General features: G+C 35.6%; 1 protein-coding gene across 3 annotated transcripts in view; it reads left to right on the plus strand.

Moving 5' to 3' along the window:
* LOC122404937 (1-phosphatidylinositol 4,5-bisphosphate phosphodiesterase epsilon-1-like) overlaps nucleotides 1–19,358 on the plus strand; it is a 231,231-nt gene that overhangs the window by 171,667 nt on the left and 40,206 nt on the right. For all 3 annotated transcript variants that reach the window (XM_043409383.1, XM_043409544.1, XM_043409459.1), the window contains exons 9-10: nucleotides 3,627–3,842; nucleotides 6,420–6,647. In XM_043409383.1, the coding sequence (XP_043265318.1) occupies nucleotides 3,627–3,842; nucleotides 6,420–6,647 (444 nt within the window). The remainder of the gene's footprint in view (nucleotides 1–3,626; nucleotides 3,843–6,419; nucleotides 6,648–19,358) is intronic.

The following is a 19,358-nucleotide window of genomic DNA, read 5'->3' on the forward strand; positions in this document are numbered from 1 at the left end:
CACTGCAATATTTTTAACTTTAGTGATTTATATTCTCCTGAATTATTACAATATTCGTTCACTGGATGTTCACTATATCAAACAAATAAAACGTACGTATATTTAAAAATTTTAAATTTGTTAATCGAGGCTTCAATAACTTTAATAACTTTTAAACACAGCCTCAATTAAAAAATTACTTTTTTGCCTCTAGAATCTCCCATTAAAACTTTTCCCACGGGTGACCTGGGAAAACACCCTGTATAATTCAATAGATATCTATTGTAATTATACACTTGACATTTTCTACAAAATTCTTTATTCAATTTTCTTTCGTCATCGTTGAATTTCTATCATATTTTTCAACACGCGATCCCCAACATTTTCTCACGATCTCACAGCATTTTAAACCGATTCAGACTCCGATGGAATCTTTTTATAAACGACTTCCTCTAATTCTTCGAGCCATACGTACCATCAAAATGTTTGAAGCTAACAAAGCCTCGATTTTCGTTCCGAACTGGCCCTTTTAAGCACAGAATAATCAAAAGGCAATATCGCAGCCGTGAAATCAGCTCGAATTGCTTTCCATATGGCGAACTCCCGCCGTGTCCCATGCGATTTACGGGATCGTTGTTGCAAAAGGTTAAAGGAAAATCGTGACCACGAGTCTGTTAAAAATCACCGTTGCATCTCGTGTTCGTGATACGTTACTGGGGCTACCGAAGATCAAAGGGTAAGCTGTGGAAGTGTACGCGACGAGCAGAAACGCGAAAGTTCCGCGACGATAAAGCAATTTCTAGGGCCTTGACACCTTGTCTAGCTAATCGATTGATTCATACGCCGTGTGGCATACGTATCATAAACCCGGCTGTCGAGAAGTCCGCCCTGCAGGGGGGAGGAAGAACAACTTCATTACTCATGCCACGCGCAGAGAATTCAAGCTCTCCCGTCTCTTGTTTATCCCCAACAAATTGTGTTTTGCGAAAGGTATCTGCACTACTGCATGACAGTTAATTTTGAATACCGAACCGAACGAAAATCCCAGACGTTGTCTTTCAATCACGGTACTAGCAACAATTTTCGGTGGAACGATTAGATTGCTATCGAGGGATTCCACTTGACCTTTATCGATTTCATTTGTCTCTAACGCGACAGCGCAATTTTGCACGTCGTGTGCTTTGAATATTAGTCAAAATACATCTGGTGGATTGATTGTTACTAATTGGTTCCAAGAGTCTGAAAATTTGAGAACTAAAATTGGAGCAACCGTGATACGGAGGGGAAGTTTTGGAGTTTTAATTCTTAGGAAATTAGACTCTGGTTGTGCTGAATCTCCAGAAACTCCTTTTTGCATCTGAGGTTCGTTTTTGAATTCCCGAACGAGACATATTTATGCATTTATGGGAAATTTTAATTCTTAAAAAGCTACAGAATGCACTTTATATGCAAAAATATAAGAAATACTTTAAGATACGAATTATTATATTTAGGGATGGAGACAACTCTCTACAAAGTTCCCATTTCATTAATTTTATTAATAAAAATATGAATTTGTATAAAGATCAGCAAATTAATAAATAATAAGATTGGGAATTAATATTGTACGCCTAGTGTGTTTCGAAATTCGTTTAAAAGTGGAATAGTGAAATAATTTATATCCATAAAAAAAGACACGCCGAACATTTTTGTATTGCCTGTTTTATACAAAATATATAAAAGGCTAAAAACTATTCAATTGCATTACTTTCCACAGAAAATATGTTATCACTATCCATGGTCATCGTATATGCATGAAATACACTCGACGTATTAACTGAATCCGATTCTCATCCACTATTTGTCATTCACTCTTACTATTCTCAATCTAGTTCCCAATCTACACTACTGGAAATATTTCTAGCGTCGCTCGAATATTAAATATGTTATCAATTATACTTCGGTTAATATCAGTTTTCAAAAAATTTCCCTTTATTATTTGTGTCTATTTACAAAAAATATTTGGAAATAGATAAACAGTAGCAAGTTAATATCAGTGTTGGGAAAATGTTTACCAATTGGTGATTACGTCCATGAATAAAAAATGGTATATAAAGTTTTTAATATTTCTCAGAAAACGAACATTTTTTTTTCAATATAAAGTTTCAATTTCTATTTTCTCATACATGTATCACAATAAATGTTTTGTTGCATTCATAACTTACGTTCTCCAATATTTTTCTTTCACTCTTCTAATCAATTAAAAATTTATTATCACTTTACAAAAAATTAAGTTCCAGTTATAATTCTGTGTTAGAGATTTTTTATTTATAATTTTGTAAGGTTTATGATTTGTTTTGAATAAAATAGTTTAAGGTGACAGTAAATCTTCCATCCTTTCTTGCACTGTTTTTCTTCGATATTTCCCACTTCTATGCCTCGATTTCTTATAACTGTAAAGCTTAAGAAAAGAAAACACTATAAAAACACATTATAAAAAGAAACGTTAAACTCGAAAGTTCGTTTTAATCGACATTCCTCTTTCCCACCAGTGGACACTTCGTGCACGATATTATTGTTGCATGACACAACAAAGCTGCGCCATTGTATCGATTCAATCAAATTTACACATAAATTCAGTATCGTGTAAATTGGTTGTTGAACTCCAGAGAGTAGGGTACTGCAAAATGAGCGATGGTATTGATTTGGCGGTGTGTAAATTGAGCATTATGGTTGCATTAGCTACGAGAAAGGTCTTTCTGCGTGAACAGTTACAGCGTGAGATGAATCGAACCAATCATCCGTGTCAAGATTGTCAAAACAACGTGAAGGGATAAGACTTCGGTGGAGTTAAAAGCTGAATTCGAGGAACCTTTGTGTGTACTCGGTCCAATCGTAAGGAACGAGCTCGTTCAAGTGGGTCTGAATGCTAGGAGACCTAGAAAAAAGCCACTTATATCAAAGAAAATTATATTATGAATTGAAGCTTACAGTTGAATCGATCATCATACTGAAAGGAAACCGTTAATCTTTTCGAACGAATCGAAATTCAATCTCGTAACAAAAAGATGTTCAAACATTATTTTTTGATTTCCTAATTATAAAACGCTTTTAACAATGAAGCTAATATAAATAATAGAGATATCTAAACGTAAATAAGAACAACTTTAACACTAAAACTATCGGAAGTGGTCAAAATGATTAATAATTTCTAATAAAAATTATAAAAAATTTACTCGACCGGATTTTTCCATTGCATTATACATTTCTTCAAGTATTTATCGTTTTCATTTTTTTGGTATAAATAAGTATACTATAATTGTCTGTAGTTCTAGTGTTGAGTTGACTCATAATTTTGTATTTGACAAAGAAACATTTCGTTTAGAAAATATGTTGTATAGAGAAAGATAATGTAACAATTGTGAAGTGGGATTACGTATCACTTTTCCATTGTTTCAAGTATTTATCGTTTTAATTTTATTGGTACAATTAAATACACCATTGTCTGTAGTTCCAGTGTTGAGTCGACTCAAGATTTTGCGGTTTAATAGAGAAACATTTCCTTTAGAAAATATATTGTACAAAGAAAGTTAACGTAACGATTGCAATGTGGGATTACGTATCAGGGATTTTGTTTCTAAATATTAAAATGTTCGTGTTTGTTGTAGTCTCAACACGGTTGCAAGGACATCCGAGAATCGCCGCGCAAGGACGTCGAATCTGAAAACGTGCCGTCCTCGGGGCATACCGGGAAGATAACTTTGGACAGTATCACGGAATCGCCATCGGAATGTAATTCACGGAATAGTTCCCTGAAGAAGCAGGAGCACACGCCTCTCCACGACACGAACACCATCCTCGAGAAAGTCGCCGAATTTCATAAGGTAACGTAAGTTCTCGCGACCAACCTCATTACGAGAGGACAACGTTAAGTCTTACAAGACACTTTGTACCCAAGAGAGTGCTGTGATGTATGCATGGGAATTCCTCCGCTAAGAGAAATCGAGTCGTATCTTTCCTGGTCCAACAAACCAGGTGGGAACGTCGTTAAAAATGGACTTAAACTTCGTAATTTCGATATTTACCCAAGAAATTCACCGAAAGGAATATAGCGAAGTATAGTTGAACGAGTTAAACGAGATCCCCGGGGGTTGGAAACTTGCAGCTCGTCGTTCGTACTTGTCATTCTTAATTTTACTTGCCTGAAGAAATTTGTCTCCTGAAAACATGTCCAAACCGTTATCATTAGACTGCGGATCTTTATGCAAATTCGTATTTTTATTAATAAAATTAATTAAATGGGAGCTTTCTAGAGGGTTGTCTTGACCCCTAAATATAACAATTTTGCATATTAAGTGCATTCTGTAGCTTTTTGGGAATTAAAATTTCCCATAAATGCATAAACATCCGCAGTTATTACTATCGCTTTTGAGAAGGGAAAATCTGTGGTTTTGTTAAAACATTCTCATAATGATATATTTATAATATTAAGAGGTTAGTGTCTTGATAAATCATTTTCTTTCGTTGAAAGAAACTATCTGGCGATGAAAATGGACGAAAGCAAAGGCAGAGGAATAGTTTAATCTATCGTTTAATCGATTCCACCGTTGGACTCAGTCTCGTTGCTCGATCTCATCCCCCCACCATTTACCTCTCCACGCTCAGGCCACGCCCTCAGGGATCTTATTAAACTTGTTGAACTATACTCGAAACACACTCAAGTGGGAAAATGGTAGCTTTGAGGATACAAGCAGCCAATGTATTTTTCGCTGCTATTGCGGATCCACGCTGCCTCCAATTCCTGTTTCCGATTTTTATTTTCGACGAAAGTAAGAAACAAACTATTCGAAACGATACTCTCGTTTATTTTCCTTGGAAGCTCGTTCGCGAATTACCAAAATATTTATAGTTGGACGAAATTCGAGTGAAATTAGCGTAATTCCAAGCGTCTGAGCGCCATTGTATCGTGTATATTTCGTAAATGTGGCTAAATTGCTTCCCATCGTTATCTTCGAACAGGTTTGCAAACACGTGTCAAAATGTGATTGGTAATCTAGTTCGTACAGTCGAGAGATGTCTGAAGACCGGAATTTATTCAAATTAGATTCATTAGACTCTACTTTTACAAATTGAATGTTTTCCTCGTTCGCTGAAAATGAATCCAAAGTGCTTCCTACGTCGTTTGGAACAACTTAAATAAAGAAAGAAAAATATGACAACGGTTGTAAAACGAACGTGTGCTTTTGAAGACTCGTAAAAAATTTTTATTTCACGTGGAAATTTCTTTTTTATATTTACTTATTCCAGCGACGCAACAGTAAATCGATAAACTCGACGAATGGTAGTTCTCACGTTTTAGAACTTTGAATTCTCGTCGCTCTCGTGTAAAAAGTGGTAAAAAAATATACATTACCTTTTTCCCTCCGCAATATTTTTTTAGTTTTTATAAAACTCGAGATATAAACCGTTTCAATTGTATGACCACTCTTTATAGTATTTTTCTACGTATTTAAATATTATTCAATTATTTCGAGTAAGCAGGGAAGTGCTTTTCTTTGCTATTAAGAGAAGATGAACTCGTTAATATTAATGGAAATTGCATAATATAATAAATTAAATGTAATAGTACACGAATTTATTATTTTATTTTACTTAAAAAATCCATGGAACTTTGACCTAATATACGTCCCTTTATGCGACAGAATAAATTTCATGATGCTTAAATTTCACTAGCACGTTGGTAAACTCTAATATTTCACAAGGGAATCGCATAACGTGTCGCTCACCGATTTTAACGAAACTCTCCGCGTTTATTAAAAAACAAAGACTATTTGATTCACGTTCGACCGTTTACGAGATATTGTGCAATAAAGATGGTGCTCGGTGGTCTGACAAATATGGTATCTATAACAACGATATTATTCAATGCAAAGTTATGGCTTAACAGCCACGATCGAAGCTTCGAAATCGTACGACTTGGGTTCTCGATTCTCGTTCTACTAAAATTGTTTTTACATCGCTTCTAATACATCTGCAATCATGTTGCAATTTAAATAGTGAATTTAGATTTACTAAAATTTCTTATCCAACTTAAATTACAATGGTACTTATTATAAATATGAACGATAGTTTCATTTATTTACGAAACTTCGTCGGATAAAACGTTTATCGAACACGTTCCAAAATATCAGTTTTCCTCGAGGATAGTTTTCGTGGAAAAACGTTCTAACTGTAAAAACAGATACTTTTTTAAAATAGAAATATACAAGTTGCGACAGAATTAAAAAAGATAAAAGTGTTTCGTTGCTTTTGCGCGCGAGACACACTCGTGGCATGCAAATCCCAGTTTATTTCGACTGTAAAAGTTTTCTTTCGCTGATTGTGCAAGGCACTATTAAATTCAAGCACCGTATTGTCAGAATATCTCTCAATATTCATGAAATTATTGTATTTCCGTTTAGCATCGACATGCTCGAGGCAGAGACGCCACAACTGGTTCGCTTCATCGCACGCTGAGCATTCATACGACCGCAATCGAGCAAACCTACATGGCCGAAGAATGCGACGAGAACGACTATCATCTTGATCTCGATTCCTACAAACCGGTACAGCCAATCGCCATCGATCACGGAGTCGCGTTATTTCCTGTTGCCGCCCCCCACTCCGGAATGGATCTTCATCTTCTCCAGGTAAAAATTCTGTTTACGATATACACTTCGAAACTGAGTAGTCAAACTTCTCCAAACTATCCGAGAAAATGATAACAACTTCAGACTTTTCCTTTTACATAATACTTGCTTGCACTGTTGAGAGCGAGAAAATATTTTTTTTCGATTATATATAAAATATAATTGCACGTGGTTGATTAAAGCACCATTTTTAAGGAACCTTGTCAATTTTGAAACGATCTCTGGTTTATCTTTCCATTTATTTTTTTGGGATTCCAAAAGAAAGTTTTATTTTGAAGGAATATATCATTTTTATATTTTACATAATATTTTAATTCGAGTTTTACATCGCATTGACCTATGGGTCATTAGCGACGATTAGAATCTGTTTCCTTCTTTCTGTCCGGTCATATGCAATGGTAGATGTTGATGTACTTTAGGTAGTTCAGGGTATTTTCTATGTGCTTCTTTGTCGTCAGAACTTCTGTCGATGTTATTTTATATTTCTGCCTTTGGGTGTTGAATCTCCTGCATTCGAATAATAGGTGGTTGGTTATAATGGTTTCCTTGCAGACAGTGCACATTGGTGGTTCTGTTTTCTTAATTAAGTGTTCATGAGTGAGTTTGCAGTGACCAGTTCTAAGCCTGGCCATGATTATCCTGTCTTTCCTTCTCATATTGCTGCTAGGCATTATTTGGAAGAAATCTTTGGTAACGTCATGTGTTTTTATTTTCTTGGATGTGGTCCATTTTTTATTCCATGTTTGTTGTTCGATATGGCGTAATGCAACGATGAGGTCTTGGTGTGGGACTTGTCTGACGATGTTATCTGGTGGAAGTGCTGTTGCTTCTTTAGCGGCTATGTCGGCTGCCTCATTTCCTTTGATGCCTTGGTGAGATGGAACCCAGGCTAGGGTTATTTGTTTACCGTTATTGATGAGATCCGTATAGGTATAATGGATGTTTAAATGACTCCATGTTCGGTTCCGCGATTTACATTTGCTATTGCCATGAATACACTCATTGAATCGGTGAAAATGATGGAGGGTTGGACATTGTGGTTACGTATGTGGTTAAGAACTTCAAGAACTGCCCAGGCTTCTGCTGTAAAAATGGATGAGGTTATTGGGAGGTGGAATTTCTTTGTCGTGGTGTCGCAGACGATGGCAGCTCCTACTCCCTGGTCAGTCTTTGATGCATCAGTGTATATCGTTTGATGGTTTGGGTATTTGTCATACAGTTGTTGGAAGTAAAATCTATGTTCTGTGCTGCTTATTTGGTCTTTAGGAAACCTTGCGAGGTCGACGTTGATTTCTGGTGTTTTTAGAATCCAGGGAGCTAACTTCCTGAATTTACACGGAATAGTTGGTGTTGATGTAATCACAGTGAAACTATCGCATTTGGCAATTCTTCCATAGAATGGGTTTGGAAGCTTGGGTTTTTTAGCTTGCAGGTGGGTATATCTGTTTGTAAATATGTTGTTGTATGTGGGATTATTTGGAGTGGAGGACATTTTGGCTGCGTATTTTATGCTCAGGTATTTCCTTCTTTGTTCTAATGAGGGTTCTTTTGATTCAAACAATATGCTGTTTATTGGACTAGTCCTGTAGCTTCCAGTGGCTGTTCTTAGAGCGGCGTTATGTATTGAGTCGATTGTTTTCAGGGTATTGGGTTTAGCCGAGTTATAAACTATTGACCCGTAGTCGAGTTTGGATCTGATTAAAGCCTGGTAGGTTTGTATGATGATTTCTTGCTCAGCTCCCCAGCTATAATTTGTCAAAGCTTTAATGATGTTCATTTTTTCTGTGCATGTAGTTTTTAGATATTTCATATGTGGCTCCCACGATAACTTATGGTCAAAGATGAGTCCAAGTATTCTAATGCTGTCTACTTTTTCGATTACAGTATTTCGTATGTAGAGATTAGGGGGAAGTACGATTGTTTTGCGTTTCCTCGAAAAGATGATGTATTTTGTTTTTTGGGGAGAGAATTTAAGTCCTGATTTTTCGGACCATGACAGAAGGTCGTTGATGCTATCCTGTATGAGCTCAATGATAGTGGATTGGTTTTCCCCGCTGCAGGTCATTGTTAAATCGTTAATTACTATCAGGAAAAGCGTAACGCTGATGACCGAACCTTGTGGAACTCCATTGTGTATGGTGGTTGGTTTGGAAAAGGTTCCGTTCGTTCTCACTTGGATGGTTCTGTTTGTCAGGAAGTTTTTGATAAAAGCTAATATGTTGCCGTCTAGCCTAGCTTTAGTTAGGGCCTTGATAATTGTAGTCTTTGGTATTGAGTCGTATGCTCTTTCAATATCCAAACATACTGTGATAAGGAATTCGTTTTTCAGAAATGCTTCGCATATGCTTGTCTCTAAGTTTATCAGTACGTCAGTGGTCGAGCGGTGCTGTCTGAATCCGTATTGGTTAGGTGATAGCATATTGTTTGATTCGAGGAACCATCTAAGCCTTTTGTTAATTATTCTTTCTAGAAGTTTACACATGCAGTTTGTTAAGGCGATCGGCCTATAGCTTTCGGGTTTGTTTTTGTTCTTACCTGGTTTAGGTATGGGTATAACTGTAGCCATTCTCCAGTTGTCCGGGAATGCATGGTGCGTCCAAATGCAATTGAATATATTGAGGAGATGGTTGATGCCGATTTGTGGTAGTTCCCTTATCAGTTTATTAGGTATATTGTCGGGCCCAGGTGCAGAATTGTTTGAGCCCCGGAGAGTGTTCATTAGCTCTTCTAGGGTTATGATTGAATTTAAGGTGAATTCGGAAACGGGGTCTATTAGATGGTTGTTGTCGTTTTTTGGGTTTGTAAGGGGCGGCGAGGGTATGTGAACTATTTCTTCGTGGCTTTTATTTTCTGAATTTTTTTGGAACGTCTCTGCAAGGGTGTCGGCTATATCCTGAGGATTAGTTATAGATTTGTTATCCCCTAGATCGAAAATTGGATTTCAGTGTAAGATTCTACTCCATTAATATTTCTGATTTTTTTCCACAGGGTATTTATTGGTGTTTTGTTTGTAATGGTTGATATATATGATTGCCAAGAATTTCTTTTGCTTTCTTTTATTACTTTGCGAAATTTTGCTCGAAGTTTTTTGAAGTTGACTAAGTTTTCGGTTGTTGGTTGTCTCTTTGCTTTGTTAAAGGCCCTATGGCTTTCTTTCATGGCTGCGTGACAATTTTCGTTCCACCAAGGAGTATTTCTTTTTTTTGTGCTTTTTGGTTTAACTGGACCAGAGGATTCCTGCGCTGCCTTTTTAATAGTTTTTTCCAGTAATTCGATTTCTTGGTTGATGTTGATTGGATCGATTGCGCTTTTTGGGGCTTTTTGGAGGATATTTATGATTATGGTTTTGTATATACCCCAGTCTATTTTTTTAATGCTCCATTTGACAGTGGGTTTGTTTTGCAGTTGTGGGGTAGAATCTAGGTATGTAACTTTTATGGGAAAATGATCGCTGTTATGGAGGTCTAATAAGGATTCCCATTCTAGGGATTGCGTCAATTTACTACTACAGAGTGTTAAATCGATCGCACTCGTTTTCCCCGTACTTACTGTAAAATGTGTTGGACTGCCTGAGTTTAGCAGAGTGATGTCGGGGTCTTCTAGTAGACTCTCAATAATTTTCCCGCGACCGTCTATCTTGTGCGATCCCCAAATATAATGGTGACTATTAAAGTCGCCCATTAGTATGAAAGATGTTGGAAGTTGGTTTGTAAGCGTTTCTAAGTCCGTTGGGGTTAGAGTATGGCTATTCGGGAGGTAGATGTTGCATATGTGTATCTAGCTTGGGAGTAGTTTCAACGGCATTGAATTTTTCAGATACTGCGATGAGTACTCCCCCACTCGCGTGATTATCGCCGTCTCTATTTTTGTTGAAGATGACGAACCCTTTGAGTCTTGAGAGGTGGTGTTTCTTGAGATTTGTCTCTTGCAGGCAAATGATGGATGGGTTGTGTTGGTTAAGAAGGAGCTGTAGTTGTTCGTATTGCGTGTAAAAGCTATTTATATTCCATTGAATAATATGTTTCATTGTGCTTAAGAGGAGTAACTCTCTACTTCTGATGCCCAATTGACGGCTGTTTTTGTTGAGGAGTTCTGGATTATTTTTTTATGCAGTCTGTGTAGTCTGTTTTTCATACTACGTTCATTAAGCAAGGGGTGGATTTTTAGAATCATTCCAGCTAAGGCGAGAGTGTTAGTTGGGTATGTTCTTGAAATTTCTAAAGGGTTTGGGGCTGTGATTGAGTTTTCTAGGAAGCTTTTAAATTGTATATGTCGGAATCCAATAAAAAGCTTCTGCTCTAATTGAATGTTACTTCACGTTGTGTAAATAAAGTTATATTGGCTCTAGTCGATACTTGAATTCAATCGATGCAAAGAATGCCATCGGTAACGCAAACGAGCGTCAGGTTGGCGTTGACGTTTGGATGTGGCCTTTGAAGGTAGTCGAGTTGGTTGTCTGGTTACCGAAACGTTTGAAAAGAGAAGCATTCGATAAGAAAAGAACAGAACTGAAACGGTTGCCAGACTGTAAAGACGTGCGGTAAAGAAATAGAAAAAGAGATTCCCTGTAAAGGACTCATTCGTAATCGTTGTGCATTCTTTTGTGTTGTTAAAAAGTGTTTGAGTTATAGTTTCAGTTTGTTTAATTAGTTTCGTTGAAAGTTTTAAGAGTAATAGAAATGCGTAGATCTTCAAGACAAAGGCTTGGTCGCCCGAGAGGACCTAATATGAGTCGCCCAGAGGGAATGGTCAGAGAGACGGCTTTTCCGACATATATAACTTAGCACGTGGTTGTTCCCTTGGTCTTCAATGTAATTTTTGGCTGGTTCCAGCATATCGTCGATTTTGTCTAGCGAAAAGGCGGGTGATGGGGGCCGTTTTGTTTTCTTAGAGACTGGTCCAGGGTTCTTATGCGATTTTTTGGGTATTGCGCCTGGTGACTTGAAATCAAGATCGCTTAGTTTTATTGGTTTTGTGTTACTTTCTTCTGAAGTTGTGGATAACGGTCTTTTGCTACTTATTTTATCTGCAATCGAGTCATCTAATGCTCCTGCTGTTGGTTCTGTTGTGTTAGAGTCGTCTAGCGACATTGGTTCCATCTGTTCAGGTGTATTTGGCATTTCTATTTCCATTTCCGTTTCTTTAGGCCGATCTTCGGTGTGGGGCGATGGAAGGGGTTGAAGGTTGGCATCTTTTGGTGAGCCGGTTCCGTTTGGATTTTGGTTGTTAGGGCATTGCGTGGCAATATGTCCTTCTTGGTTGCACCTGAAGCATGTCTGTTTTTCCGTGGTAGCGAATATTCTGTAGGTGTTATTTTCTAACATAATAAGAAAGGAGCCCGGGATTTGTTTTGCATCTTCTGGATCTACGTAGACTTGTCTCCTGAAGCTTAAAATATGCGACAGGTCCGGATCGACGATTCCTGCTTTTAGTGGGGTTATTTTTGAGTATAATTTGATATTGTTTGTTCTGAAAACGTTTTCGATAGCTGTGTTGGGAATTATAGGTGCGATATTTGATAGTATGATTCTAATTGCCGGTAGTACCATTGGGCGGATTTCTATATTTACGTTATTTATTGCAATTGTTTTGTGTTTAGAGGTTAAGTTTGTAACCGTTTCTTTGCTATCCAGGTACATACAGATTCTTCCATTGGAGATCCTTGATAGATATTTTATAGCTTTGGGTCCTGTTATGTTACCAATAGCCCGGGCATACTCCTTAATGGTGATTCCATCAACTGATTGCAGAATAATAGCTTGATCTTGGGTTGGTGTGTATTCATGTTTTGTTATGTTGGCATATGAGGTTTTGGTTTCGGTCATATTGAATTTTTGGGTTATTTGGTTATTTTCCGATTGAATATTTTGGTTCTCGTTAGTTTGGAAAGGATACACCGATTGGGATTTGTCACTGTATCGGTTTACTGTCTGTGACATGGTGATACGTACGGCGTACGAATACCTATGTCAGAGGTTTCTGTAGTGGTGATTGTATCACCGCTACTTTGTTTCCGAGACGGCACTCACTAACACTAAAACTACGGCACACGTGACGGTACGAGCTAAACAATAACACGTCCGATCGGTTCCGCGGTCACAGCGAGACTCCTACATAATATTTATTTGCATTGTAGAAAACAAGAAAATACTTTTTTCAATTATATATAAAATATCATTGCAATCAGTTGATCATAGGGCCATTTTTAAAAAGCTTTGTTAACTTTAAAAGAATCTGAGCTTTAAAACTGAAAATATCAATATTTTCCATTTATTCATTTAGAATTAATTTCAAAAGAAAATTTTATTTTCAAGGAATATATAATATTTCTATTATATTGAAGAGAGGAAGAAAATACTTTTCTCAATTATATAATATCATTGCACGTGGTTGATCACAGGGCCATTTTTAAGAAGCCTCATTAATTTTAAAGCGACCTAAACTTTAAAACTGAAAATACCAATATATTTTCTTTCCATTTATTTATTTGGAGTTAATTGTAAAAGAGAATTTTATTTTGAAGGAATGTAACGATATTTCTTTTTTTTTTTAGATTTGCATTCAGGACTTAAAAGCAGATGTTGCAATTTAAAATTTATGAAACTTCTTATAAAAATAGTCACTAGTTCCATATCCAGTTTTGTAAACTTTCTTTGCGTGGATAATATTAAAAATCAATGGATCGGGAAAAGTAAAATGCTCGAACAAAACAAACTTTCGAAACGCGTATAGCGTAGAAAAGTTACTGTGGTCCAAAACGGATCCAAGCACCGCCATCTATGCGGTTGCCAAAACCATTCGCTTTCGAACGGTTAAAGGATATGCACGACTGCGGTCAAAGCGCGAGAGTATTCGTCCAAACTAAAATTAAACGTGGATCGTGTTTTGTATCAGCAACCTACAAGCAGTTTGGAACAGTTTTATGCTTTAATCGTATTAACGTATAACAAGTTTCTCCGATTTATCTGTATCAGAGACATCGACGAAGAATTAAATTTACTTCAAAATCCTTTATTCGGGTCGGAATTCAACGAATGACATTTCAATGTGCATATTTCGAACAATCAAAAATTTTCTCGATGGAAAATCGTCTCCAAAACGCCGAAGAAATAAATATAAAACCAGTGCACTTATATTTGTGTACGATAATGATTCTTAAAATGAACTCTAGACATGATTCGTAAGTTGAACATTTTTCTATCCCTTCCAATTTCTCAATGATATCGCTGAGTATAAATACTGGTGTCGAATTTTACCTCCGCAGTACGAAAGTTGAACGTGCCAACCTCGGAGCAACGTTTATTTTACGAATCATTACTGTATTTGTACGAATCGAATTCAGATTCGTTATTTGTAAAAAGAAAGTATGCAATATAAAATATTGACGAACTATTATAGGTTACACAAGGTTCTATATTTATTAATGTAGTATCTATCCTCGTGATTCGTAAATTGAACATTTCTATCCCTATCAATTTCTTGTATATAAATACTGGTATCGAATTTTGCCTACGTTATATGAAAATTGAACGTATCAATCCCGGGCAAACGTTCATTTTACGAATCATTACTGTATTTGTACGATTCGAGTTCAGATTCATTGTTTGTAAAAAAAAATATGAAAGTATCGACGAACTATTATGAGTTATACAAAGTTCTGTACTTATTAATGTAGAATCTATCCTCGTGGTTCTTTATTTGATCGACATTTTCATATTTAAAATCTGTAGTTCGCCCTTTGAACACTTCTTTTGTATCATATTACGTCATAGGAGTACAGTATCAATCGTACACAGTTTCGAGAATTAATTTGCATTTCGTGTGTGTGTTTTTCCACGACGTCTGAGTCCTGTTCGATCCCAGAAAGGGGCATCAAAGAGCACAGCGTAATTCCATTACGCGACCAGCGTCGAAACTGTAAATATATCAATCGAGCGTATTGCGTTTTAGAATTTTCAGCAATTTCGCCGGGAAACTGATCCAGAGATTATCAATTTAATTTTTATATTCGTGAATAATCATCGAAGCAAAATTCCATTTACTGCTTTATGGATTCAAACGTAAAGGGAATATTTAAAAAATTAACGAAATTTGCAATTTCGACATTCTACGGTTTATATACAGTGATATATCAATTCTACGTTTTTTAAAATCGATTGATATTATTTCATCCTTTTAATTGTCTCGTTTAAATCTTATCGTAGCGAAGTGTAAAGTGGAGAATGTTAGATCTGTGTAACGATACGTTATTAAGAATTCACGAAACGAAGAATTGTCGGTCGAAACGTGTATTCCAGTAATTTATTCATATCGCATCGAGTCGTGATTGTACGCAAACAGGCACAGTACGAACCTTGGAAAAGGAGGTGGGCATAAAAGCACGACCTTACCCACGGATGATTTCGAAATATTAATATCCCAGCGTCCAGCTATTTTCCTAGTTGCTGGACACACCGTAGTGCTTAGATAAAAGGGATCGTCGGGTGTAGTTTTCCTGTGCTTCAAAAGGATTTCAAAGAGGCCAGTCTTACCGTGCTACCTCGGGTATATCTCATAGAATTTCACGGAGTAGGGAGGAAGAGGAAAAAAGAGGGAACGATCTAGGAGTATGAGTGGAAAGCAGCCAGAAATGAAAAGGATTAAAAGTGGAAGACGTCGAGGTAGGAGGTTGGAAAGGCAAAACCGGGTCATCCTCTCGAAGAAAGTGTTTTCTGTGTTAATTGGCCGTATTAATAGCGGAAAAACGATAGATTGAGCATCGCAACGCGCACAGATTTAAAGAATTTTCGACCGGTTAAAGAATACAATAAAACTCATCAGAAATAATAGAGAAGGAAAAAATAAATTTTCCAATAATCCACGAAAGCAAAAATACAAAAGTTTTAACAGGAGAATAAAGAAGTTAATTCCTTCGAATGATATTTATTCTGATACGATTGTGTAAGCATTAATCGTTTTTGGATGAAACCCATCTTTTCTACATACCACATTTATAGTTTCAAGGCTTAATAAAATAAATATTCAATTATCATCACAATATATATTCATCATTAAATAGGATTAAAATATCACAACTATTTACGTTTCGATACGTCATATAACCTTTGGAATCTGATGAAAATAATTGATAAATATAGAAACACTGGCTTTGCATTAAAATTTAATTTTAATCCCGCGTCGAAATTACTTTGTATCTCTGTATCGCAGGATTATTATCTATAACTCGTGGAAAATAAGAGAAGGCTTTCTGACGATTTAACATAAGGTTTCGCCTCGCGTTCAGTGAATATTTGTTATTATTATGAGCCAAACAAAATTATTTGATTTGTACTGACTGGAGTGTGAATCAACAATTCGTAGTATTGTGCAAATTCTCTAATTAACTGCACTTTTGGTCTTTGATGTTTTATAAAAGATTTGCATCTCGTTAGAGGAATACAAATAAACAATTCTAGCAGGAGAGTGATACTTAACGACAAAAGGAATTCAAAATGTAGAACAAAATTTCTTTGTGCGATGCTTCGTTTCTTGAAAATGAAGCAAATAAATTAATTCGAACACATAACATTTTAAGCAAAAATTAATTTTCATTCAATCACTAACTAAGAAACTTGTTTATATTCTACTTATTATTTAAGATTTTTATTTAGTCCTAGTTTCACCAACTTGTCACCCCATTATCGATTATTTCTACTTGGAACTGGTGTTTGCAAATATTAAGAATGATACAGAAACTATTTTCCACCAATTTTATTATGTTTGTAACTACACACCTTAATAATGCTTCTATTCTTTTTATATTACATTCAAACATTTATTATACTTCTTATATCCATCATGTATGGGCAAGGGAACTTCACAAATTTTGAAAAATTGTTCAGATTAAAAAAACGACAATATAAAAGACACGGATTCTTCGATAATTATTCGCGTCACAATTCTGTGGATATGAAAAAAAATTCCGCTTTCGCGTAAACTTTCCTTCGATATCTCTCACCGTTCCGAAGGTATTCCATGACAAAGAAGCACCTGCATTCTTTCCAAGAGGAGATTTCACCCCCTCAAACCGGATTTCCGCACGATCGGAAAATGGTTTTGTATTACGGATAAACTGCTTACACACAATTTTTAAAAAATCTAAATTCCCTTCGACTGTTTATGTAAAACATTATAGTATACAACACTCATTCGACGTTGTGCACTAAACGTTTATTAATATCAGGTATGTAAAAATGTTTTTCAATCTCTCATAATAGTCGTTTTGCAGAAAACTTTACGTAGAATTTATTTTTATTTTATATCTCCAAAGTGGGTATAATTTATTGCATTTTCTATAGTTTATCTTAAATATAACAATTACAATGGACGTTTTATAATACAAGGAACCTTTACGTAGAATTTATTTTTATTTTGTATCTGCAAAGTCTGACTCATTGCATTTTTTATAGTTTATTTTAAATGTAACATTACTGTATTCTTCAGGTTTGTTTTTGTCTATTGATGTATTAATTTAGTTTTCAGATCATTCAAACTATTTTTGACACTGACTACCAAAATTATGAATAAGTGTTACTAGATTTTTCAGTGATACACGTAATTAACATCGTCGTAAGATTTGTAAATTTCCCTGAGGGCCTAAACGAGATTAATCATTAATTTTGTTAAGTGGGAAAACAGCAATTATGAAACGCATACGTAACTGCTTCGTACACGTTTGTCAAAATTCGCAAACAACAGTTTCACTAATTACTATTATATTAAACACGAAGTTGCATTATGGATCCTAATAACGCAAAGTTATTTTTGCTGTTCAACAATGGAGGTCAAGTACCATCGATAAAGATGAAATAGTGAAGGAGTGGTAGAACGTGTATATATTTTATAAAGCAGGCGCATAGTTTTACAACTTATAGTCGATATTGCATCCATCGTGCATCGTAAATTAACATATAAAAGAACCTCGGTTTAAACCAATTAATTCCATGGATGTCGTAAATTTTATAATCACAAAGTTACAATTTTATTTATATAGAGACATTGTTGGTTGGTTGATTAGATTCAAACGACACACAACGAATTTTGAAATAGCACGGACGATGCACCAAATGAAAATCGTAAACTTCCGTTACAATCGAAGTTCGTTGAATCGAGGCTGTGCTGGCATTCTAGCAAAGATAAATAATTTCACTTAAACGCGTACATCCCCCCACCGTGAGCTTCTGCAAATGTCCACACAAGCTGCACTCAGAGTCGACCGCATAAAAGCTGCTCTAAGTGCATTAGAAATTCCATCAGCGTTATAAACACACCGGCGATATACGCTGCTTTCGCCACGTCCCACGCCATAGCACGATTTGGTGCACCGCAACTGAACCAGATACCACCAGAAACGATCTTAATGGTCCATAGATTAACATTCGTTCGAATCGCGTGTCGAGATTCTTTTTCCAACGATTTTTCATGCTATCGTTTCATTTGCCGCGCGGAGATAAAATCTTTAATCAACTTCCAATCGTGGGATTTAGGTGGTGCTTTCGCGAAACACCGGAGGAATAAAAGGATCGAATACACAACGTTTGAGAAATCGAATTCCATCGAAAATTAATATTCAAACAATGTTACGATACGATGTATTATATTTTGTACAAAATTTTTCGACTTGAAAAATATTTTAAAGTGCAACCAAAATCTTAAGGTAATTCTTATTCCCTGTATGTTATTTTCGAGCATTACGAATACACAACTTTTGAGAAATTAAATTGCATCGAAAATTAATATTCAAACAATGTTACGATACGATGTATTATATTTTGTATACAAATTCTCGACTTGAAAAATATTTTAAAGAATAACCAAAATCTTAAGGTAATTCTTATTCTCTGTATGTTACTTATGAGCATTGTTATTCACAAATATGTGATGCAGAAAATATTTTTATATTGTGATTTGCGGTAGAATGTTGTATAAATTAGAATCATGTATTTCTGTGTGTCGTTTCTGTGCGTGACAAATGTTTCAAACCTATACAAAATTACATTTAAATTACATTCAAATGAAGCAGATCGTTCCTGGTAGTCGTTAAATAAACATGCACGGTCCAATCGGCTGTTCATTGGACTGGTACACCAAGTTTTATGGCAGCGCCATACTTTCATTTCGAACGATTGCCTCGTACCTCTGCTTGCGCAAGGAACTCACATACGTTACGAATTTCGTCCAAAAAGTCGTATCAAAGAGTTATCGTGCGATAAATCGTAATACGTACGGTTCGTTTTATCGAGACACGTTTCTATCGATATCTGTTAATTACGTCGAGTGTGATGTCTATTTAATTATGTTCGAGATTCGTTAGAAATAGGAAATGCGATGGTAACATTCAATAGCCAGTTTAACGCTAAACATAATTAATACTAATATAATTACTTTTTGGGAACAGAGTTTGATGAATTTTTATATTTAAAAATTTTATTATATTAATTTTGTCTACCATATTTCTTACCGAATGTAGTATTATTCTTTTATCTATCTAGATTATCTATCTAGACTAATGACATAAAAATTCTCGAATTTAGTTTTGCTATAAGTTCTGTTAGAATTATTAGGATACTATAAAGAAATAAAAGTGAAGATGGATTAAAAAATAAGGTATACTTCATAAATTTTGTTTCAAGTTAGGTATTTGAAATTTTATATTAAACTAAAAATCTAACA

The sequence above is a fragment of the Colletes gigas genome, unplaced genomic scaffold (assembly GCF_013123115.1).
Source record: "Colletes gigas isolate AHSC1104 unplaced genomic scaffold, ASM1312311v1 Colletes_gigas_Sc00001, whole genome shotgun sequence".
Lineage (NCBI taxonomy): Eukaryota > Metazoa > Arthropoda > Insecta > Hymenoptera > Colletidae > Colletes > Colletes gigas.